The sequence below is a fragment of the Myxocyprinus asiaticus genome, chromosome 35 (genome assembly GCF_019703515.2).
Source record: "Myxocyprinus asiaticus isolate MX2 ecotype Aquarium Trade chromosome 35, UBuf_Myxa_2, whole genome shotgun sequence".
NCBI lineage: Eukaryota > Metazoa > Chordata > Actinopteri > Cypriniformes > Catostomidae > Myxocyprinus > Myxocyprinus asiaticus.
Window position 1 is genome coordinate 9,217,850 of NC_059378.1, and position 24,818 is coordinate 9,242,667.

General features: G+C 36.6%; 2 protein-coding genes across 2 annotated transcripts; both read right to left on the bottom strand.

The window, feature by feature from the left end:
* Positions 1-3,832: 3,832 nt before the first annotated feature.
* Positions 3,833-12,440, bottom strand: LOC127426345 (GTP-binding protein REM 1-like). The gene is made up of 5 exons (XM_051673100.1): positions 11,776-12,440; positions 9,856-10,202; positions 7,201-7,283; positions 4,835-5,042; positions 3,833-4,633 (listed from the first exon to the last, which is right to left on the bottom strand). Exons 2-5 carry the CDS (start codon positions 10,181-10,183, stop codon positions 4,356-4,358), a joined length of 897 nt encoding a protein of 298 aa, XP_051529060.1. The 5' UTR covers positions 10,184-10,202; positions 11,776-12,440; the 3' UTR covers positions 3,833-4,355.
* A 1,934-nt stretch (positions 12,441-14,374) lies between these two features.
* On the bottom strand, positions 14,375-22,732 carry c35h20orf96 (chromosome 35 C20orf96 homolog; the record flags this gene model as incomplete). Its single annotated transcript, XM_051673116.1, has 8 exons — positions 14,375-14,832; positions 19,153-19,271; positions 19,396-19,482; positions 19,586-19,687; positions 21,420-21,577; positions 21,734-21,833; positions 22,359-22,517; positions 22,634-22,732. Coding segments are annotated over 8 exons (885 nt in total), but the record flags the coding sequence as incomplete, so codon positions are not given.
* Positions 22,733-24,818: the final 2,086 nt, after the last annotated feature.

The window sequence follows — 24,818 nt, forward strand, 5'->3', positions numbered from 1 at the left end:
TCCAGAGGCTTTCCACAGTATGAACTTGACACACATCTGGCGGACGCCAGATTCCTGACACATTACAAGAACCAGTCAGTGCGACCAGTACAGGACCATTCATCTTCCTGTATGCACTGCCACCTCCTTGGCCTTATTCCCTTTTTCCATTATGCTCTCTCTCTCTCGCTCTCTTACTCTTTGTTGTGTTAGCTTTTACTGCATGGCTCTGGTAAATTAGTCCCCTTTAATCTCATGTCAAACACTTAATACAGCTATTTTTGTTATTTGGAGAAAACTTGTATTCCACTTTTTATGAAAAGAAGAAACAACCTTGCATGTGTTTCGACCACAAACATACCTGCTGGGTATTTGAAGACGACGTTAATTGTTACTTTGTAAAATAGCTCTGGAGATGAATCATAGTTCAAAGCTGTTTAGTGAACAGCACATCTGAACTGAAGATGGTACCAAATGTTGGTTGGCTTTTCCAATCATTAACTATATACGTATGAGCAAAGATTGCTATTAGATGCACAGAATAGAAAGAAAACAAAGATGAGTATTTGCATGTGATCTGCGTGTACGTGTGTAAGCTGTATTAGTGGGGGGAAATGTTCAGTGTGGAGTGGTGCATTCTTTCCATTACCCAGACTAAATCAATGCACTGAGCTCCCAGCCAGCAAGCCATGTCCCCTCCCCCACTCAAGTGGTGACAAGAGGGCTGGTGGAAAGAGCTGACCCAGGCGCAGCACTCTGGCTGGCCTAATTGCAGTTTTGGCCCCCTGCTTGTCCTGGTGCTGAACAGTGGTCACCCCAGTGCATGTTCTTCCCATGCAGATCAAAATTCTCATTCAACCACATGGACAAGAAAGCAACTATTGGGTGTTAAAGGAATATTCTGGGTTAAATACAGGTTGAGCTCAATCGACAGCATTTGTAGCATAATGTTGATTACCACAAAAAATGTTTTTACTTGCCCCTCCTTTTCATTAAAAAAAGCACAAATCTGGGTTACAGTGGGCATTTACAATGGAAGTGTATGGGGCAAATCCATAAACATTAAAATACTCACTGTTTTAAAAGTATGTTTAAAAGACACAAGACGTAAACAATATGCATGTTAACTTGATTTTAGAGTGATAAAATCACTTTCTAACCCTTTCTGTGTAAAGTTATAGCCAATTTTACAACTGTTTTCATGACGATGTAGTCAACAAATTCTAAAACAAATGTAAAAATTATTATTTAAACAACTTTAAAGTTATATCCAAAGTTACAAGTATGTTACAGTGTGTATTTTACAGTTTATGGACTGGCCTCATTCACTTCCATTGTAAGTTCCATTCGCTTCTGTTTTTTTAGCGGCCAGTCCAGCAACATTAACAGCGTGCATTTGGTGCAGGATTATCGGTTTGAACAACAAATCGAGGGCGGTGGGAGTCTTCTGAAATCTGTTTGAAAACAGTGATTATTTTTGTAATTCCATTTAGTTATGCTGGTGGTGCAGAAATCACACACTTCAGCCTTAAAGGAATATTTCAGGTTCAATAAAAGTTCAACTCAATCGACAACATTAGTTGCATAATATTGATTACTACAAAAATATATTTTAACTTGCCCAGCAAAAATTTGCATTCCAATAAGGCACTTACAATGGAAGTAAAATACTCACTGTTTCAAAAGTATATCCACAAAATGTAAACAATATTTGTGTTAAAATGGCTTTAGTGCAATAAAAATCGCTTACAAACCTTTTCTGTTTGTTATAGCCAATTTTACAACTTCATTGCCATGATGATGTAATGTCAACAAACCCTAAAATTACTGTAAAAATGACGATTTAAAGAACGTTACAGCTCAAATAATACACGAGTTTTAACAGAAGAATGAAAGTACTTTTATAAAGTTATAAGCTTCACATTTCTGTCTTTAAACCCTCCAAAAATTGGCTGTAACTTCAATTTTTGATTTTTTTTTTTTAAAAGGACTGACGAGTCAAAATTAATTTTTGTGGTAATCAATGTTATGCCACAAATGCTGCCGATTGAGCTTAACCTGGAAAATTCCTTTAACTCAGGTGGAGTAGGGATAATCTGAGGGAGCGTGATGGTTTTCAAAAGAGGTAGTAGACCTTAGATAACTGGGAACTCTGACCCATTCACTGAGAGCGTTCTTTGAAATGATATCTTTATCATTTGAGAAAAATAATCTGTTTACTAGCACAGAGTGGAGTACTAAACTTTCATCACACAAAAAGACTCTGTGGGCCTGATCATGGCCTTTCATTGTAATCCTTTTTGAACATTGTTTCAGTGATTGGATTTCAATGATTGTTTCCATATTGTTGTGGGGAAGTCCTCTGAGCCACTGGACTGTATCTGAGAACAAGGACAATAGCAGGGTGTTGAGGATGGCAACCACTCAAACTGGACATCTGAACCCTTCATTATTGTAAAAATAATAGTACCAGGTTTATGGTGAGGCAATGGAACTTGAGCAAATTCTTCAATTATAAACCTTATGCTTGAAACTATAACATACAAAATCCTATTATTTAGTAAACTTAGGTTCACCCAAAAATTCAAATTCTCTCATCATTTACTCATCTTCATGCCATCCCAGATGTATATGACTTTCTTTATAGCAGAATCCCCAGTGTTAAATTAACACTCCTTAGTGTCTCCACAAGTACACACTACAATTCTGAGCAGTGTTGTGTTGAATGTTGAATTGGCCAAACAGTTAATGAGATAAAGTAGATACACTCCCTGAGTGATGATTGATCATTAGTGATGACACCTGCTGTTAACAAGCAGTCTACTGAAGGAAAGAGGAACAGCAAGAACAGGAAAACAAGAGAACAAACCAACAGACACCACAGCAATTGAATCTGTCTAACTGAGATATACATCAACTGCAAATAAAATAGATTATTGGACAACAGTCTCTTAATAGGTCATGTGAGGATGCTTAAGAAATGTGGGTTATTTTGTTTTTATATGTGTGCAAAAGTTCTTTATTGAGAATTAATAGAGGGTTGTCGCTATTTAGTGTTGCAGATGTCATTTTGTTTCATTTAAAGTCACCATTACGGTGATTAGTGTTCACTTTGGTTAGACACTTGAACTTTGTTTAATAGTAAAGTGATTTTCTTCCAAACAAAATAACCCACATTTCTTAACATTTCTCAATTCTTTTCTCAATTGCTGTGGTGTCTGTTGGTTTGTTCTCTTGTTTTCCTGTTCTTGCTGTTCCTTTTTCCTTCAGCTGACTGCTTGTTAACAGCAGGTGTCATCACTAATGATCAATCATCACTCAGGGAGTGTATCTACTTGATCTCATTAACTGTTTGGCCAATTCAGCATTCAACACAACACAGATTCAACACTGTTTAGGGTTAGTTTTTAACACTCTTGTGGACTCGTGACATCACCAAGGAGTGTGAATTTAACACAGAGGATTTTGCTGTGTTCTGCAGAACACAAACAAATATTTTTAGAATAATATTTCAGCTCTGTAGGTCCACATTAAGTAAGTGAAAGTGGAGATTTCTAGTAAAAAATAATTTAAATATTGATCTGTTTCTCATGGATTACTTTTATGCTGCCTTTATGTGATTTTTGGAGCTTGAAAGTTCTGGTCACCATTCATTTGCATTGAATGTACCTACAGAGGTGAAATATTCTTCTAAAAATCTCAGTTTGTGATCTGCAGAATAAAGTCAGTCATACACATCTGGGATGGCATGAGAGAATTTTAATTTTTGGGTGAACTATTCCTTTAAGGAGGATATTCACATGCTCTTTTTAAATGATGATTGGCATGTATATACTATTTTAGCTTTATTAGAATAAAATATTAATAGCAGTATTTGCTGTTTTTCCTTTACTTTTTCTAATGGGCTGTGCATTTGTCATAGCAAATAACTTGCAGGCTACAAAAAGTACTTCCTTTGCAGAAAAACAAAAACAAGATGAAATAATTGCTCTTTAAGAAAAACTGTATAAACAACACAGAATAATAAATATTGCTTGTTAATTCTAACTAGTCTTATTCAGTCTGATAAGGCAAACATTGATAAAAATGTTCATAAATGTTCAAGTCCATTTGTTTGATGATATACAGTAATAAACCAAACACCCATGAAGCATCTGATCTATTAAATTGCAGAACAAGGAATCACTAAAAAATGTCAATATTCCATTTTGTAATATTTTGACAAATAAATAACAACAAAAATAGAAAAAACTAAATGTATTCAAAAGTGGACATACTTGAAAGACCAAAACTTTTCTTGTGCTTACATGAAACATGAAGAAACAGATGACCCAAAGTTCAAGGAATGGAAGTAGACAACTTATGCAACTGTTGGATCACAGCACTGTGAGGTCATGGCAGGACTTGGAGCGCACTTTCAGGGCCATCTTTTTATTGTTCTTGGCCACCAGTCGATCCAGGAAGCGTCTGGCCTTCTTGGTGATGCTTTCTTGTCGCTTGTAGACAGAGCGTCGGCGCTCGTTGATCTCTTTGCTATCTCGCCGCAGTCGGATCTGCCTCACGATGCCTTCAAAGAGCTCATGAACATTGTGGTGAAGAGAAGCGGAGGTTTCTATGAACTTGCAGTCGAACACCACTGCGCAAGCCCGACCCTCTAACACAGAATACCAGGATTGTGTGAAATTATTGGTCTGACCTTCATCATACTTATTGCATTAGCCTTACATCACATCATAACAGCCAGTCACAAAGCTATCTGCAGCGTACAAACAATCGTGCATTCATAAGTTACACTGCGACATATAACATCACACTGCAAGTATGCAATTGATAAGAATCAGGACGGTTCCCTCACCTTCTACTGCCACCTCTCGAGAGCGCACTAAGTCACTTTTGTTGCCCACAAGGATGATGGGAATGTTTTCAGCCTGCCGGATACGTCGCAACTGGATTCGCAACTCTGAGGCGCTCTCGAAGCTGCTGCGGTCAGTGATGGAGTAAACAATGATGTAAGCATTGCCCACCTGCATGCAGTAATCCTGCACCCACTTCTCATCTTCCTCCTATGGATTAGAGTTACAAAAAAAAAAAGAAGATTTAAACACTTTGAAGTCAACATGAAACATTTGCAACCCATTTTACTTCTTCAATGTGACGGGACTTGATTTTGTCAATCAGGAATAGCTTGAATTATGAAAAGTGATCTATGGTTGAAGGGGAGGGGTTGAAGAAGTAAGAGGGCTTGGTGATGTAAACCTAAAAAGAAAGTCATTCCAGAGGGGATGCAAATTTGTTTCTTTGGAATGATGTGCACTTATGAATAAAGCACAGTAGGACCAGAAATGTGCATAAAAGCTGCTCTCGTATCACAGCTTAATGTGCAGAGTCATCGGCTTATAAGAAGCCATTTTTAGGTTGATTAGGTGTAATCTCTGTGGCACTATCAAAACATTCCTGTTTGTTTGAGTGCCCCGTCCAGCCTGACACAGCACCATTGGCTCAATCAATGGTGTGAGTTTGGTGTGGGACTATCTGTTTGTCCAACCAATGTAAGAGGGAGGGAGTTTTCTGGAATCTGTTTGAAAACTATTATTTTTGGAATTCTGTTTGGTGGCACAAGCGGCATGGAAATTACACTCTTCAGCAAGTGTACACATGCATGCACTAGGGATGACTGACAGACAATTCAAAGCTAAGCCTGAAGAAAGTACTCTGCATTGAAAAAAACAAAAGAAAAATTCCCACTCATTTGTAAGAACAGAATTCCTTATCTTTGTAAACAATTCTTGAGTCCAACAAAGCCTTGTTTCCAGACAGACATCACAGAAGAGAGTCACTGATAGCCGTGTAATTAGGCCCCAAAGTGATCAGTGTACTTGGCTGTGTGGTCAACAGCAGGGGCCAGCTGGGGATGCTCTCTGCAGGGCATCACTTATTGTCAGTGGAGTTTGGCCACTGGCACTGAGTGCCATCTTTTTCCACAACACTGCGCAAAGGGCGTTGTGGCCCTGTAGGTGGGGCTTGTGTTTGCAGCTCAGAGCACAAACTTGTAGCTGGCAGACACATGCAATCCTAGCCTTCAAACTTTCTTCACACTTAGTTCAGTGAGTAGCTTATATTGCTGATGCTGGTTACAGTCAACTGCTTATAAATAGACTGGCCCTAAAAAGTGATTGTAAACTTAAAAGCTTCTCTCATCATTTAATCATTTACTCACCCTCATGCCATCCCAAATGTGTTTCTTTCTTCTGCTGAACACAAACAAAGATTTTTAGAAGAATTTCAGCTCTGTAGGTCCTCACAATCCATGTCAACAGGGTACAAAACTCTGAAGCTCAAAAAAGCATATTAAGGCAGCATAAAAGTAATCCATACGACTCCAGTGGTTAAATCCATGTCTTCAGAAGCGATATGATACAGTAGGTGTAAGTGAGAAACGGATCAATATTAAGTCCTTTTTTTTTTACTATAAATTCTACTCCCTGCTCAGTAGGTGGCGATATGCATGAAGAATGCGAATTGAACTCTTAGGTGTGAAGAGCGCTTAAGAGGGCTGTTTGAAAGTGGAGATCTGTTTCTCACCCACACTTATCACTTCAGAAGACATGGATTTAACCACTAGAGTCGTATGGATTACTATAATGCTGCCTTTATGTGCTTTTTATGCACTCATTGTATGGACCTACAGAGCTGAGATATTCTTCTAAAAATCCTCATTTGTGTTCAGCAAAAGAAAGAATCTGGGATGGCATGAGGGTGGGTAAATGATGGAACTATCCCTTTAAGCCTATGTTTAGCATTCATACTAACATAATTACATGAATTTCAGTGTTTTGTTATTAAATCCCAAACTGGTTTGAATTTTCTTAAGTCTACCATTTTTAAAGATTTTTTTTTTTTTTTTAAATATCAACTGCTTTAAATATTCCTTTAACTCAACATAAAAATGGATGAATGCCTTTACATTACATAACAAAATATTAAACAAAGTGTCATTTATTTTAAAGAAACATAGCACAAGCATAATAATAACATACTGGAACCTATACATAGTTAATGTGATGAACTACACCTGTGGTTGTTCTACAAGGAAACCTTTTTTATCTAATGCAGTTCAATTTATACATTCTTAAGTATGACTTAAGTGTCCTATATTATCCAAATTATTTTTGGGGTCACTGTAAATATGTTGAGACATTTTGATATATGATGTTTACATACCTGTTTTTCTGTTTCCCATGTGTCCATCACAACTAGGGTCGTCTCCTCCCCATCCACTGTAAGGTTTCTTTCATACGTGTCCTCTATAGAAACACACAAGTTTGCTTCAACATTTGTAATCAAATCAAGTAACTTTCAAAACACTTCACATCAATTTGACATATAAAATAGAGAAAAAGGCAAGTGAAACAGTGATAGTATACAGACTTTCATAACAAAACTGCAAAGGGTAGATGCTACAGAAATGGCATTTTCATTATGCTGGCATTAATGTGTTTATCTAAAAGCACTGCTATGTTTTTTATAATCACAAGTGTGAAAACCGAATGTGGAGGGGAATAGCACTGAGCCGTGCTTAAAAACTGACCGCGTAGCTAGTTTGACACGAAGATAAAAACACACTTTGCTCTTGTGCAAAACAGACTGCGTCTCATTTTTCCAGTTTAAATCTAGTCGACACTTTTCAAGACCTCTACAAGATTTATAGCACTTAATGACACACTTGGCCATGACTTGAAACGTGTGAATTCAAGAAAGAAGAATAACAGCGTCCTTACTCAACTTCAAAACTTCAAGTCACTTAACATCCAAATGTTTAAGGGTTAGTTTACCCCAAAATTTTAATTCTCTCATCATTTACTCCCCAGATGTGTATGACTTTCTTTCTTCTGCTGAACACAAACGAAGATTAAAAAAAGCTCTGTAGGTCCATACATTGCAAGTAAATGGTGGCCAGAACTTTGAAGGTCCAAAAAGCACGTAAAGGCAGCATAAAAATAATCAATACGACTCCAGTGGTTAAATCCATGTCTTCAGAAGCAATATGATAGATGTGGGTGAGAAACAGATCAACATTTAAGTCCTTTTTTACTATAAATTCTACCCCTGCCCAGCTGGTGGCGTTATGCACTAAGAATGTGAATCGTTCACCGCTAAAAAAAAAAAAAAAAGAAGAATGTGAAAGTGAAAGTGGAGATTTGAGGCAAAAAGGACTTAAATATTGATCTGTTTCTCACCCACACTGATCATATCACTTCTAAAGACATGGATTTAACAACTGGAGTCATATGGATTACTTTTATGCTGCCTTTATATGCTTTATGGACCTCCAAAGTTCTGGCCACCATTCACTTGCATTGTGAAGACCTACACCTACATATTTTTGTATTTACAGTATAAGCAGTTTACTGTAACCAGCATATTATGTCAAATCTAAATTATAATTGAGAAACACCCTACAGAGTTTACTGGAAAGTTAAGAGGTGAGCTCAACCACCTAGGTCCAATGCACAATTTATCTTTACAGTTTGATATGATTATTTATTAATTTATTTCTATGGTAAGTAAAATAATTTAATTTCAATGCAATTGCAAAGCATTCAAAACAAATATGTCACTTAGGCAAATCTAGTCAAGGTAAAATGAAAATATATTTTAAAGAGGGTTTTCAATAGAGCTGATATGACAGTATCGAAAAAAGAAATAACAAAACATTTCTTAACAACATCTCTCTAAATCTGGTTATTCAATGCCTTCTCATCAAGAATATTCAGATTTTTCAGGGTTTTAATAAACTACAAATATTGATCAATGCCTGTATATTAATATTGTAAGACACTTTAATTAGAAAGCACCTGCTAAGAACACAAATGGAATAGTTCTTCCTTTGTCTACAATCTGCTGAGGTGATTATACCTTGACAATAGTTTGTGGCAAACCAAGTCATGCAACTTAATGCATTAAGGACACGCCAAAAATATTCAAAAGGCTTTTGTTTTGCAACAGAAGAATAGCCCACTAATATGTCTGCACTGATACAATGATCAATAAAAAGACATCAGGCTGTCAATTAAATGATTTTACAGCATGATGTTCTGCTTTGGACAAAGCCAAATTGCCATGAGACATAAAAGTCACATGCCATTAGACACAAACAACAACATGAAGGTCAACAGTTCCCCACTTGCGGACATATATCTACTGCTTTCATAAAGGTACTTGGCATGGTTCAAAGCATTACGGAGCCACACTCATTTGTGTACTGCCTACTAAAGCCATTTCAATGGTTAGAATGAAAGTTTAGCAGAAGGCACAAAGGTCTCTGATGGAAACAAGTCAGTTTACAATGTCAGTCAAAATGGATTGTCACACACTTGGGCCACCAAGAAATAAATTGATGAACATATACAGTACCAGCAAGATAAAATAGATGGTATAAAAATTTAACATTTAATGCTGAAAGTCTGTGCTTAAAACAGGCCACAATGCTCCAGACAAAACCTGGTACACAAATCAATGTACTGTATGTACTGTTTGCTCTGAATGATATATTAATCAATACTGCCATACAATTAATGTTTCAGGATCAATGGTGACGCGTGACAGTTTGTGAACACAATCAATCAGGCAGACCTATCAGTTTAGTCAAGGTTATTTGAGGTACTGTAATGATACAAGCTTACATAGTGCTGCGTGACAGCTATTTTGCACTAAAAAAATGTTGCAACAACATTAAGTTGATAAGTCAAATGAATGGCTATCAACAAAACTCATTTTAGATACGTGTATCAGACAAAAGCATAAAAAAAAACATGGTGTTGTCCAAAGAACAGATGTTCATATTAAGCATAACATTTATTAAAATAAACTTTAAACCTCCAATGTGTTTGTGGGCATCCTTCTCCTGTATTCCAGCAAAAATGTTGGCAAGGCTTGACTTTCCCACTCCGTGGTCCCCCAACAAAACCACACGATAAAGACACTCTGCTCCAGAGCTGTCCGATTCCGAGTCTGAAGACCAGTTGGCCCGTGAGTGGATGCTCTTGTCTCCGGGGTGGTATGAGGCAGACTGGGCGAGCGGAGGGTGATACGGATCAGTCGAGGGGTCTCTGTCTCCCCGGCCCGCTTGACGAGAGGAGGGTATGGGAGTGCTTGCTCTTCTCCTCAGTGGTTCCTTTCCCTCTTTCTGTGTGTTGAGCGTCATCTTATAAACGTAGGTGTGCCTGTTGTTATGACGGAAACAAAAATTCACTGAGCACTTTTTGTCATTTTCTCACACTTGCCCTGTATTTAATGCATTGTTATTCAATAGTTTTAAGTCATTGCACATACACTATTGGTCAAAAGTTTGAACGCACTAACTCATTATTTATTATTATTTTTTTTATTTTTTTATTTTTATTAATAGTAAATAAAAATATACAATAGCACAAATGGAATTATGGTTATTATGTAATGACCAAAAATGTTAAACAAATCAAAACCATCTAATATTTTACATATTTCAATGTAGCCACCCTCTTTTACAGGGTGTGCAGATTACAGTTCTGCAAACACTGAACATTCTTCATAAGGTGCCAAATTCATAAGGTGCCACCTGAGATGCTTTTTAAACAGTATTGAAGGAGTCTGTAAAATTTTTCAAATGTTTTAAGCATTTAAGCATAAGCCTTTCTTTTCAAAAGGTTTTTAACCCTCCTTTTGCATCCACGGGTCAGTTTGACCCGGTGGGTTTTAAGCTTATAAAACATTCATAATCCAATTGTTTTAATCAAAAACCATATTGTAGCTCATTGTTAACTTCTTAGCTGTTCATACATGTAAAAAGATCTATATTTTTGGCATGTTAACTGAAAAATATAAATGTTATTATGTATAATGTCAGTTTTTTTTTTTTAATTAAAAAATGTATAAATTCTTTAACATTTTAAAATATACATTAATTACAATTAAACCAGTGGGATACATGTGAAGATGTATTGTTTATCAAGGTTTAAATGACATTTCTGAATATAATTCTGCATTAAATTATATAAAAATATTAAAAGTGAGAATTTCTAGTATTTCTCATATTAACTTCCATATTAATTAATTACTCATTACTGCTGAAAAACAACTAAACCTATTTTTCCCCCCAACCAAACAACATCAAAACAACTATACAACACATAGCTGGTTGGGTGTTGCAGCCTGAAGCTTTTGCATGTTCCCATTGATCATGGGGGGGGAGGGGGGGGGGGGGGGATGAGCTTACTGTATGTTTGTAAACAAGATGCAGTCCCATTTTGAGAAAGTGTGTGAGAGAGTATGTGAAAGAGGTTAATATGTATGTACGTTTTTTTTATTTTTTTTTTAATAAAAACTTAATTCATAAATGTGCAAAAATATCTGCATAATATCATGTGTAAAGCCACAGTTGATGCCCACAAGATGCTATATCTCTTAAATAATTTCTTCTAAAAATCTGAAACTTAATTATGCTCATTTTGGTAGTCTTGACAAAGTCACAAAGTTTGGTTTACGTACGAAAAATTATGTGGTATTTAAAAATTATGATTTACCTCTACCGGGTCAAAAATTACCCGAGCGCAATAGGAGGGTTAATATAATAAGAAATATAAATTCAGTCAAAGTGTGTCCAAACCTTTGACTGGCAGTGTACATCAAATACGTGCATGCATTATATGTGTGTGTGTATATATATATATATATATATATATATATATATATATGTATATATATATATATACTCTATATGCATGCAATAATAAACAATAGAATTTGAAGTGTACTCACAACCATGCCTTTTAAAGCTTTACTTCTGTTGCTTAATCTCCAAAGCATAGAGGATCACATCAGCAAATGGAATAAAGTTTAAAGCTACTGTGAACTGTAACTGGACTTTCCTCCTGGCCAGAGAATCAATCAGTTAGGGGGCAGTGGAGTTTGCTTGAGGTCCAGCCTGACCAGAAACGCTACACCGCTGCAGTCATAGCAACAGCCAGCTGAGATCCACAACGCTTTTAAAAATTCAAGAGTGGAGTCAAGGATTTCTCTTACTCATCTCGCGAGCTGTCACCCATTCAGTGGTCTAACTTGTCCCATCGCGCGCGCAGTGAGACGTCCTCACGCGCTTGGAAAAATATCGGTGAGTTCAAGTCTGTGACCTTTCACTCACCTTTATCTTATCACAAGCAATTTTAAGGCGTCCAAATCGCGACTTCTAGACTTTGAGCGTCACCTCTGAAGTTGCATGTACCCTGTCTTTGTGATCAAACACAGGTGGGCTCCTGTTGCCAACTCTGTTCAAGCCCAGTGCGCGTGGAGCGGCGAAACGTGCCTTCTGTTTATATTACTCACATGACTCATAAACACAGCTCAACAAATGGACTGTAAGTCTCGTGGGTCCTCTACGAGCGTCTTTTAACATCACACAGGGCCACGAAAAGTTATAATGTCTCTTTTTAGCACCGTCCCACTTCAACTACATGACGTAGATCTTCTGTCATTTCCTGCTTAATGCTGTGCTAAGATATATTTTCTTATCAGTTTTTCATTAGTCACATGCCTTTGATATAAACACAACTGTTGAGCGCATCTTGCTATAAAGATGTCATCACTGGAAAGTCATGCAATGCGAAACCACAAGAAAACAAATTCTGATTCAGCTATAAATGCTTCTCTTTTTGTTTATTTTTTTTTGGGGGGACAAACATAGCTGTTTCTTTTATTTGTGCTTGCGCAATATTCTAGTGAATGTTGTAACTTTATTGCATCTATTTAGTAGGCTATTTTTGTTTTTTATTTTTTAAGTTTAATTATTGAAAAAATAAAGAATACAGAAATGAAGAATTCCAAATCCTCTTTATAATTAAACAGAGAAAAGATTCACTGCACAGATCTTGCCGTTTTTACCAGGAATTTGCAGTTATTTGAGACTCAGCTGAATCTTTTCCAACTGAAACAACAGAAGTAATCAAACCAGTCACCCTTACACTGGGGTGCTGAAATTCATAACTGTTTACAGACCAAGCCTTGTTCCCACACTTCAGTCAATTACATCGTCACAAAACTACTGTTTAAAAAATCAAATTAAAAATACAAAAATACAAAAGACTTAGAAATGCTCCATTTACAACATAAACAAAGTCATATATAGCCATAAAATGAAGCAGTGAAATATGTTGAGGATTGACACTTTCAAGCATGATTAACTGTCATAAAACTTACTTGCTGACTATACCCAGACTGAAACTGTGCAATTGCACTTACGCTATGCACTTTGCAAAAATACTAAGTATTATAAATAGTTTAATACCGTATTTAATAAAAAATTGTTGCTCTAGAATTAATCTGAAAGGTTATAAAATGCACATATTAAAGGGAATAGTTCACCCAAAAATGAAAATTCTCTCATCGTTTACTCACTCTCATGCCATCACTTTCTTTGTTCTGCTGAACAAAAACAAAGAGTTTTTAGAAGAATATCTCAGCTCTGTATGTACTTTTAATGCAAGTGAATGGTGGCCAGAACATTGAAGCTCCAAAAACCACGTAAAGGCAGCATAAAGGTAATCCATACGACTCCAGTGGTTTAATATATATACCAATCAAAACCACCTGCCTAATATTGTGTAGGTCCCCCTCATGCCACCAAAACATAACACATTTCATTCTGAGATGATATTCTCCTCACCACAATTGTACAGAGCGGTTATCTGAGTTACTGTAGACTTTGTCAGTTCAAACCAGTCTGGCCATTCTCTGTTGACCTCTCTCATCAACAATGCATTTCTGTCCACAGAAGTGCCACTCACTGGATGTAAATACTAGAGAGTGTTATGCGTGAAAATCCCAGGAGATCAGCAGTTACAGAAATACTCAGACCAGCCCATCTGGCACCAACAATCATCCATGTGATTATCTAATCAGCCAATCGTGTGGCAGCAGTGCAGTGCATAAACCATGCAGATACGGGTCAGGAGCTTCAGTTAATGTTCACATCAACCATCAGAATGGGGGAAAAATGTGATCTCAGTGATTTTGACCGTGGCATGATTTTTGGTGCCAGATGGGCTGGTTTGAGTATTTCTGTAACTGCTGATCTCCTGGGATTTTCACGCACAACAGTCTCTAGAGTTTACTCAGAATGGTGCCAAAAACCAAAAACATCCAGTGAGTGGCAGTTCTGTGGAAGGAAACGCCTTGTTGATGAGAGAGGTCAACAGAGAATGGCCAGACTGGTTTAAGCTGACAGAAAGTCTACGGTAACTCAGATAACCACTCTGTACAATTGAAGTGAGAAGAATATAATCTCAGAATGCTATTCTGAGATGCGAGTTGGTGCTGTTTTGGCAGCACAAAGGGGACCTACACAATATTAGGCAGGTGGTTTTAATGTTGTGGCTTTTGTGGAAGAAAAACTCACTTTTTATTCTAATCGTGCTTGCCCAAATAAATGTGGTCATTTTTGCATAACATAGCTTGTGTAATATGTGATACCACAGCATTAAACTGATATGCAGTTGGCATATGCAATTATGGCACATGTATTACTGTCATTTGTAATATGTCATGTTTTTTAAAAAGTTATACTTTTTTTTTAATAAAGAGGGTCCCGCTTATAAAACATAAAAAACAAATAAACAAAGAAAGTGAAGATTTGAAAAAAATAAAATAAATAAATAAAATTGCTCAGAGTTAAATGATTTAATGAAGTGGTTCCATTCAGTTTACTTAAATATACAGCAGCTCAAGCGAGGAATTAAAAAGGTAATGCCTTTGACACGGGGCTATATGGGGAGTAAATCCTCTTGTGGTATATTGAGATGGACATCCATATCTGGACTACACCTAAAATGTAGAGAAAACAGTGACTGTAACAGTACAAAACAATTATACAACCTCAGAAATGTGGCAAAACTATGGTTTTATGTTGTAACAATTTAGAAGTAAGACTTACTCAAAATAACTTATAAGACATATCAAATATCCTGCCTTTAACATTTAGACTTCAGAATAATTCTAGTATTATGATAAAAGTTCTTCACTTTTCACAATCAACCTCCAAACTAATCAGAGGCATTTGTGTGCCAAGGCCCAAAATACATATTGCATATTGTGAACACTTTATAATTATCAATGGAGTGATGTACTTTGATACAAAATAAACAATTAAGTTAGGATAAACTTTATGACAGTTGTTTGCCTGCTTGAGAACAAAGAGCTGCACAATATAATGAAAAAGAAACAAACTTGCCAGTTTTGAATAAGCAAAGTTTCTCCTTTGGGGGGGGGGGGTGTTGTCTGCACATAGGCAGTTATGGCTAACAGTCTAACAGCTGTGGCTAGGGTGTCTGTAAATCAGGATGCAATCAAAACTCCTTATGGAACATCTGCCATTAAACATGGTCACCACAGCCTGAGACAGTTTGTTTAAGACAGGAAACATGAGAACTTTCTCTGCTGGGGCTCAAGACATCTGCAGATACTAAACCCATGTCCCTGTCACGAGCAGAGCAGGAAATCCCAGATCTGTTTAGTATTATCTCCATTTAATGGAAACCTTTACAATTCGGCACTCATAAAACCAGTGTGACATGATATGTGAAAACCCTAAATGTTTTTGGTTGTTTTCCACATCCTTGTCCCCTAGACCAAAACACTAAAGGACCGAAGGCCCAAATGAATAAATCTTAACTGTGATAACAGGTCCCATGGGTGTTAGATGTTGTGCATGCAAATCACTGGAATAAAGTGTCTGATTGTTTTGGAGATATGACTGATTGCCATGGAGAGGAAAATGTCAAAGTGTTTTGGAACAGACTGGTGGGAAATGTGAAACCTTCATTAACCTTTAATGAATGCCGGAGATTCCATGAATGTGATGCATTCTTTTGTTCTTCATTTCTTCATCCAAAAATGTGTAACATAACACTATCTCCGATAGCCCAATACTTTTTTCCAAACCATGCCTTTGTTTGAAAGTAGAGCGGCTACAATTCCTAACCTACCAGCAATTTGTCCACACTGATCACACTGTGAATTCTGCAACATTTTAAAGTTTTGCTACTGAAATCGGTATGCACTTACCAAAATTCTAATCACTGAAGCTGGAAGTGTCATTGAACATATGGGCACGTGTTAGCTCCATTTTCCGAGTGAAATGTCCAGACTTGCACCAAAAGCGTATTATATGTTTAGTTGCAAATGATTTAATACAGTCAAATGGTATGTATATTTAATTGACCCTACACCATAACCCCAACCCTAAACCTAAACGTCAGTGGAGTAAAAATGCGATTTTAGAGTGAAAATGCATCCTCAGTATCGCTCTCACCATTGTTTCTGTGAAATCAATTACTTTCTGGTTCCCACTGAACTAGAACCAATGTCTCGGTGGTTGCTCGCTCATCGTGCCATTAGTAGTGCCAGACTGAAATGTGTTCACTCTTAAATTGTTGCAAAAATGAATGATATGGGATGGTGCTTGTTAGTAATTCAGCTGAATGGGGTTGATTTCAGGGTACATGAACATTTGGAAGCAACATGTCAACTTCCCGTGTGATTATGTTGCAAGGTAGCTCCTTTATGTATCAAAGCTTTTTAAAAACTGATTTCCATTGTAATCATATACACTCACTGAGAACTTTATAAGGAACACATGTACACCTACTTTTTCATGCAATTATCTAATCAGCCAATCATGTGGCAGCAGTGCAATGCATAAAATCATGCAGACATGGGTCAGGAGCTTCAGTTAATGATCACATCAACCATCAGAATAGGGAAAAAATTTCATTTCAGTGATTTTGACCGTGGCATGATTGTTGGTGCCAGACAGGCTGGTATGAGTATTTCTGTAACTGCTGATCTCCTGGGATTTTCACGCACAACAGTCTCTCGAGTTTACTCAGAATGATGGTGAAAACAAAAAATATCCAGTGAGCGGCAGGTCTGCAGATGGAAACACCTTGTTGAGGAGAGAGCTAGACTGGTTTGAGCTGACAGAAAGGCTACGGTAACTCAGATAACTATGTACAATTGTAGTGAGCAGAATAGCATCTCAGAATGCACAACATGTCGAACCTTGAGGTGGATGGGCTACAACAGCAGAAGACCACGTCAGGCATTTTATTAGGACCACAGTGTTCCTAATAAAGTGCTCTGTGAGTGTATTTAATTGTTTTTCCTCTTATTTGCAAAGCTGGAGCAACTTTACATTTACATTTATGCATTTGGCTGACACTTTTATCCAAAGCAACTTACAGTGCATTCAATTTATGCATTTTTATCAGTAAGTATAATCCCTGGGAATCAAACCCCCAACCTTTACATTGTTAGCACCATGCTCTACCAGTCTACGGGAAAACTATACGTGAACATAGGAACACTTTTCTATGGGAATACTTGTGGTGACATCTCTAAAAAAAGCTCTTCAAGATAGTGAGGATAGTGAAAGTGCTAGTCATTAGGCATATCTGCATAGTGAAATTGTTTCACAATGCATGTTGTGAATGTTTCTGAATAACTAATATTGAATTTGAACTATCATTGATTGTGTGCCATCAGTACAATGTTTGGAAACGACTTAAGGTGCAGCATGTGAGATTCAGAAACCCTTGTTATTAATGACACCTGTGGCTGTTAAGTGAACTGCAGCCAGCTACCTGTTGCTCGTGCTCAGGCACACACTCCATAGTGACGTGAGCGAGCGAGCATCGACCAAAACAATGACGTAAGGTACAAAGAGACTGAATGTGATTCACCGGCATCATGCTGACAGATGAGGTAGCATAATTAAAATTACACAGTTATGATTGTTTTACAACAAACTTTGAGACTGCATATTATATTTGACTAAAACAAAGTGTGGATATAGGTCTGACTATGCGAGACTGTAGTTTGAAGTAATCACTTTTCTTTGCATGATACATTGACTGCATTTATACGATAGCCTATGTCAGCGTTAGCTAGCTAGCCAGCTTTATCAATAGCTGTTAGCTAAATTTGGTGGATGATGACAGTAGCTGTTTATAAAATAGACTGTACATTATAAATATGTTGACACAATTCAGTATTGATGTGATTCCATCACAACTGTCATTTTTATATATCGATGCGCTATTGTTTTATAATAATAGAATGTATATATTTTCTGTATAACCAAGTTACGTTACACTAATGAATGGGTCTTTTTGCATTATCTTTTCATGTGTTATTGTAGTTTACCTTGCTGAATAATGACAGATTAACATTGTTTATGACAGTTACTGTGCAGGCAAGATCAAGTTAGCTAAAATTACACAGATCAATCCTTATGGCACTATATTTCACATGCTTTGCAGTTATGTAAGCTTACCTGTCCAATAAGAAGAACGCCAATTCAGGGTCGGTTTTGATCCCCAAAACTGAACGAAGGTCCCACTAGGAATCAAATGCCCTGCTGATGTTCACTGTAGTTTTCGCTCAACCACGATCACATTCCCACTTAGCCAGACGGGATTCAGACGATAAATGTTTTTTTTTTTTTTTGGCTTACTCAGAGTTTGTGTAGGAGTCGATGTTGTGCTGGGAGCCGGCCGTTTGCTGGATTCCTTCTCTAAGATAACGTTACCTATTGTTGCAGTTTGTTGTCGCTGTTGAATAGCGGAAGAGAAGCTATTACTCTCTGAGGCAAGGCTCTCGGGAGTGCGCATAAATGTCACATCCTTTTGATTTTCCCGGCAAAAGCGACCCGCTCCCTTCGCATGAAAATCAGTCTACAGCTAGGAAGTCCGGGAAGGGCTCATTTTTTTAAGTTGCGTTACAAGCCGTTCACACATTGGCAAAAAAAGGGCTAAAATTACATGAAATTTTTTACATATTGCACCTATAAAGAAGGCTCTTGAAAGTTACATTTTCGGAGTGTTGCTGTTCTATATCTGTTTACGAGAGGAGTCAGGTCATACTAACACTGTTAGACATTTTGAGGGGTTTAGTGGACTTCCTTTCAAGTGGCCAAATTTATACGAATGTTTCTGTGCAACTGCAGTTATTTTATAACATATGAATGCACGCTTAAACTGAAGAGCTTGGGTAACATTTTTGCATTACTGCCTGAACATTTAAACTCTTTTCTGTGTTTGTGGCAAGGAAGCTGTTTGCCTCAATAACTAAATGTAATCAACTAACTTATCTGATTTCAGGAAAACATCTGGAAAGATCTCTCTCCTCAAGTTCGGTCTTGATAGTTTCAGTTCCTGAATACTTTTCATTAGCTCTTTGGTCTTCTGTCTCAACTCCATTATCTCCTTAAAGCAGATTAAATCAGATTTATACAAAAATGTAGACCAAGAACAACCATCAACCTTTTGGTTGACAGAATGGAAAGCAAGACTTTGATTTATAAATCAATTAATTAATTCTACTTATCACCTTTCTGTACATGTGAATCTCTTCCCTTAATGTGTGGTTATGAGAGGCCATCAGTTTGATAATGGGAGGGATGAGAGATTCATGTTTCTGAAAATCAAACCATAAAGAGAAGATTTTTAATGCTCCTGAAGTTAAGTATTATTCAAATGAATCAACAAACAGACAAATTAAGCTTTAAAGTGCTGATTACCTCAGCAATGGCAGACAGTACTGCCTGCTCTCTTTGGCGTTGACATCTCTCCAAATTTGCCATCTCTTTTTTAAACAGCAAAGTCACATCCTTCTGCTCAACCTGAGAATTACAAGAGAAGAAAAGAAATTGAACATTAAAGAGGTCTAAAGAGAGCTGGGACCATGTGAGGTGGCCACATGTCTTTTGAATAAATAAAGGATTTTCTGAGATTTACCTATGATTACCTTATGCTCTTTTCCCATCTATCAGCATAAATTTCAGCTTTCGTTTGTAACACATAATATAATGTTTTATTCATTAACATTTTACAAAAAAACCTAACAATAAACAGTTCTTTTACAGCATTTATTAATTTCAACATAAAATAATACATTCTTAAAATTAAAAGTTGTATACGTTAACATTATTCATGAACATTATTCATGAACTAACAATGAACAATTGTATTTTTTTGTATAAATTAATAAATAATAAATGCTAAACACAGTCAAAAACTACGTTAGTCTATGATTTTTACATTTCAAATTGAATTATGTAATTTTTAACTAAATTAAATTAATAAAAATAGTTTTATATATATATATATATATATATATATATATATATATATATATATATATATTATTTTGTTAAAGACTACTCAATTCAATTTGGTGGATTTTTTATATGAAATTGAAATGCGTAAATCTTTAAAAAAAATTTTTTGAGTGTATATAGTGTATGTCTATATGTTAGTGTATGGCTTTCACTGACATAAAAAGGTTATATGAGGTTAAATGCTAAACACAGTCAAAAACTACGTTAGTCTATGATTTTTACATTTCAAATTGAATTATGTAATTTTTAACTAAATTAAATTAATAAAAATAGTTATATATATATATATATATATATATATATATATATATATATATATATATATATTATTTTGTTAAAGACTACTCAATTCAATTTGGTGGATTTTTTATATGAAATTGAAATGCGTAAATCTTTAAAAAAAATTTTTTGAGTGTATATAGTGTATGTCTATATGTTAGTGTATGGCTTTCACTGACATAAAAAGGTTATACTGGACTTGTACATATATGCAACATACTGTATATTTTAAAATACTACAGAAATGGCCATTTTCATATACAGTATATAACATATATTTTCCCAAATAACAGTGGAAATTTGAAATATGGGCATACATATACATGCCCAAATACAGTATATGAACTATAATTGTATATACTGTATTTGTATTTAGATGACCATATACACTCACTCGGCACTTTATTGGGAACACCTGTACACCTACTTATTCATGTGATTATCTAATCAACCAATCGTGTGGCAGCAGTGCAGTGCATAAAATCATGCAGATATGGGTCAGAAGCTTCAGTTAATGTTCACATCAACCATCAGAATGGGAAAAAATGTGATCTCAGTGATTTCGACCGTGGCATGATTGTTGGAACCAGACAGGCTGGTTTGAGTATTTCTGTAACTGCTGATCTCCTGGGATTTTCATGCACAACAGTCTCAAGAGTTTACTCAGAATGGTACCAAAAACAAAAAACATCCAGTGAGTGGCATGGACGGAAACACCTTGTTGATGAAAGAGGTCAAAAGAGAATGGCCAAATTGGTTCGAGCTGACAGAAAGGCTGCAGTAACTCAGATAACAACTCTGTACAATTGTAGTGGGCATCTGAGAATGCACAACACGTCGAACCTTAACGCAGATGGGCAACAACAGCAGAAGACCATGTCTGGCACTTTATTAGGAGCAAAGTGTTCCTAATAAAGTGCTCAGTGAGTGTATGTAAGATTTCAGTATGGATTACCTGCTTCTTCTCCCTCAGTTTATTCAGCTCACTTTCCATGTCTGCAATTTGCAAGGCCTTGACTGGGTACTCCATATCTTTGTATGTCTTCAGAGTGTGCAGCTCTTTCTTTGCCTTCACCACCTTTGATGTCACTATATCCAACTGCTCCTGCAAATCTGCGTTAACAGAAGATACAACAGCCAACTGGAATTCCTTGTTTTCTTACTACCATTAATGAACAGCGAGCTGTGGCAGCTATAATTTGCATTAAACAAAATTAAATCCTGATCAAGAGGTCAAACATGGTTAATGAACAGTATGTGTAAACTAACCATGGAGATGTTTCTGTGATGCTTCCTGTATATCTGTCAGCTCTGCTTTGATATTTCTAATCTGACTGCCACTCCATTGTTTAAAGAATGCCACTGATCTCTATAAAAGAACATAAGATATATTTCACTGGTTAGGGGTTCTCAATGATTTGTGAAATTTATGAGTTCAGTGCTCTTTGCATAAAGTGGCATCTACAAATCTTGAGACTAATAGTGAAAATGCTTTTATTGAGCTTTTTTTTAATTACAAATTTATATATATATACATAACAATTTGAGAAAATTGAACATTGAACACGAATTTCAGAACTTCTTAGTATTTAGTATCCCTCTTTATTTATTTTGTAATGCCAGCATGCACTTGAGCTGGCATGGACTCCACAAAACCCTTTTGACCCATGTTATTCAGCATGATTTGAAAATGTGTGCTTGAAAATATTACCTCTTGCACAAAGGTCAATGTCACGAATTTGCTAACATTTCATTAGTGACCTAGAAATTGTGCAAAATCTGAAATATTTCTTCATTTTGTATCATAACTTTTCTTTGTCTTACATTTTTAAATAACTCAGATTTTCATTGTGGTCTCAGATTTTGGACCCCACTGTAAAGTAATTTGTCTCACCCCCATTTGTACTTGCTGGATGAGCAGTTCTTTGGCTCTGGAGAATGAGCTTCTCTCTGTATCAATGATGGTCTTGGCTATCTGCAGGTTCCTCTCTTTAAGATGTTCACAGTGCTCCTCTAGGACTTTTATGGCTTCTTTTGTGGATGTGATGAGTAACTACAACACAGATTGCAGTGGAATTCAAGACATGGTGGAATTCAAGACATGGTAACTGTACCTTACCAAAGTCAAGTGAATGTGAAAGTCTACTTTCTTGTTTTTAAGTAAAAAACCTTCAGTGCTTTGAAATTGTCCTTAGTATGTTCCTGTTCCACTTTTACAGTTGTTCTCCTTCCAGAGAGTTTGGGTAATGTTGTGGAATCATAGTGGACAGTATTCCATTGAGATGTTCCTGTATGGAGATCATAAATTAGGGATTACAGTTTCAAGCATAAAAGCCACACAGTTTGAGTGACTACACTAACATATGTTTAACAGCATTACTTTGATGCTTAGCTATGTTTATGTCTTGCCTGATGTTACAGTCGGAAATTGTCTGATTACAGTAGTTCCACTGTCTTGCTTAGATGCCCAGGGCTGATGCTTCCGTTTTGGCCTTCGCTCCCATTTGCTGTAATCCTTAAACATAAATGGTCCATTTACAAATGAAAATCTTTTAAAAATCTAATTTAAAACACATGTGTCTAGTTTCAGAAAGGTAATATTTGTGTCCATGTTGGTTTCATACATTTCTGAAAAACATTTATAGTGTTTTGTAAGCTTTTTCTATGAAACAATGGATTTAATGACTTTAAAAATGTCAAGTGGTGTAACCATAGTGTCTAAAGGGGTGTTCAAAATGTCTACCAGCATGTCGGTTACACCATTTGACTTTGATTTGGTCGACAAAAGTTTTTTGTTTCACTGCTTATTTTTTTAAATAAATAATAATAATAAAAGATTATTCCAAACTACTTATGCCACACCCCCATACTATAACTATAATCCTTTATGACTTTCTCTTTCTTAACACAAAGGAAACATTTGTGAACTGTCGCCAGTCCAAAAACTTAAAAAAAAAAAAAAAATACAGCTGGGCATAGAAATGCATCTGTTCTTCGACTACACACTCTTCAGACATGTTTAGTAAGTTCTGTTCTCTATTTTGTGTGCAACTGTGTTGTGTTCTGTTGTCACTTTCGCTTTGACGGACCTGTTTTTAGATAAACAACTGAGTTTTCGCTTGAACGCCCCAATGTTGTGAGGGGGCTGTGTGAACTGTTACTCTCATGCCCTATCATGAACGTGCACAGGAGATCAACAGTCAGTGAACATTTTCACTAAATAATACATTAGATTTCGGGTTGTTTCTCACCAAATCTCATTGTATACTTTCATAACAATCATGAGTCTCATGGAATAATTTATTAGGGTATGTTTACATGACAACGATGTACTAAAAACGGAAAAGTTTTTCCTTTGCGTTTGTTAAAAGTTTCACGTACAGAAGACAACGATGTCAAAACGATCCCCGTTCACACGGATCCGCGAAAACGACTAAAAAGGCTGTATTATGCATGCCAGGCCAGTAGTTGGAGTTGGAGCACACATTAGCATTCTTCCACAGAGCGGTGAATACAAACAATGTATGTCGAAAGCATCGAGCAATTTTGTCTGGACGGATGATGAGGTTGCTTTATTACTACAATTACTTTGCTGGAGAAGCGTCAATAAACTCAAAATCTTGAGCAGCACAAACACAGTCCTGTAGTCCGCCATTGTAGTTTTGAATGTCTCACGCGTTGTTTTGAAGTACTTGCGGGCATGCCTATAGACTGAACACGTAATACGCATGTGCATGACGTCATCGTTTTCACAAATTCACGTTTTTGTATGTTTACACGGAGACGATAACGGAATCATTTTCAAAAACTTGCACTTTGAAACCCGTTTTCAAAAATGTGCGTTTTCAGGCCCCAAAACGCAGTTGTCGTGTAAATGAACAGCCAAAACGTTTTCCGTTTTCAGTTGAAAACGTTGTCATGTAAACGGCCCCTTAGACTTCTGAATGTTACTTTTGCGATCTTTTGAAGCTTGACGAGGTGGTCACCATAAATTGCCATTGGCTGTGTCTCCTTTCGAAGGCTGCGTGCTAGGTAGGACGCGTCCTTTGAAGGCTGCAGTATACCGAGCGTCCTCCTTTAAACAAATCTCGTTTAAACGAGATGGCCTTCGCAGGACAAATGTTTGAACATCATGTTTAGGGGCAAATTGGCATTATTATTTTTTTTTTTGACATTTCCGTTGAAGCAAAGAATTGTGGGTTGTGAGTGCCCAAGAAGGATACACCTCATGCATCCTCCGAATTCCCGTGAAAGAAGGTAGCATTCAAAGCTTTTCTGAAACTAGACAGCCTCCATGACGTGTGCGGCTGAGAAATGCGACCTCCAGAGGACGCAGCCTTCCAAATGAGACAGC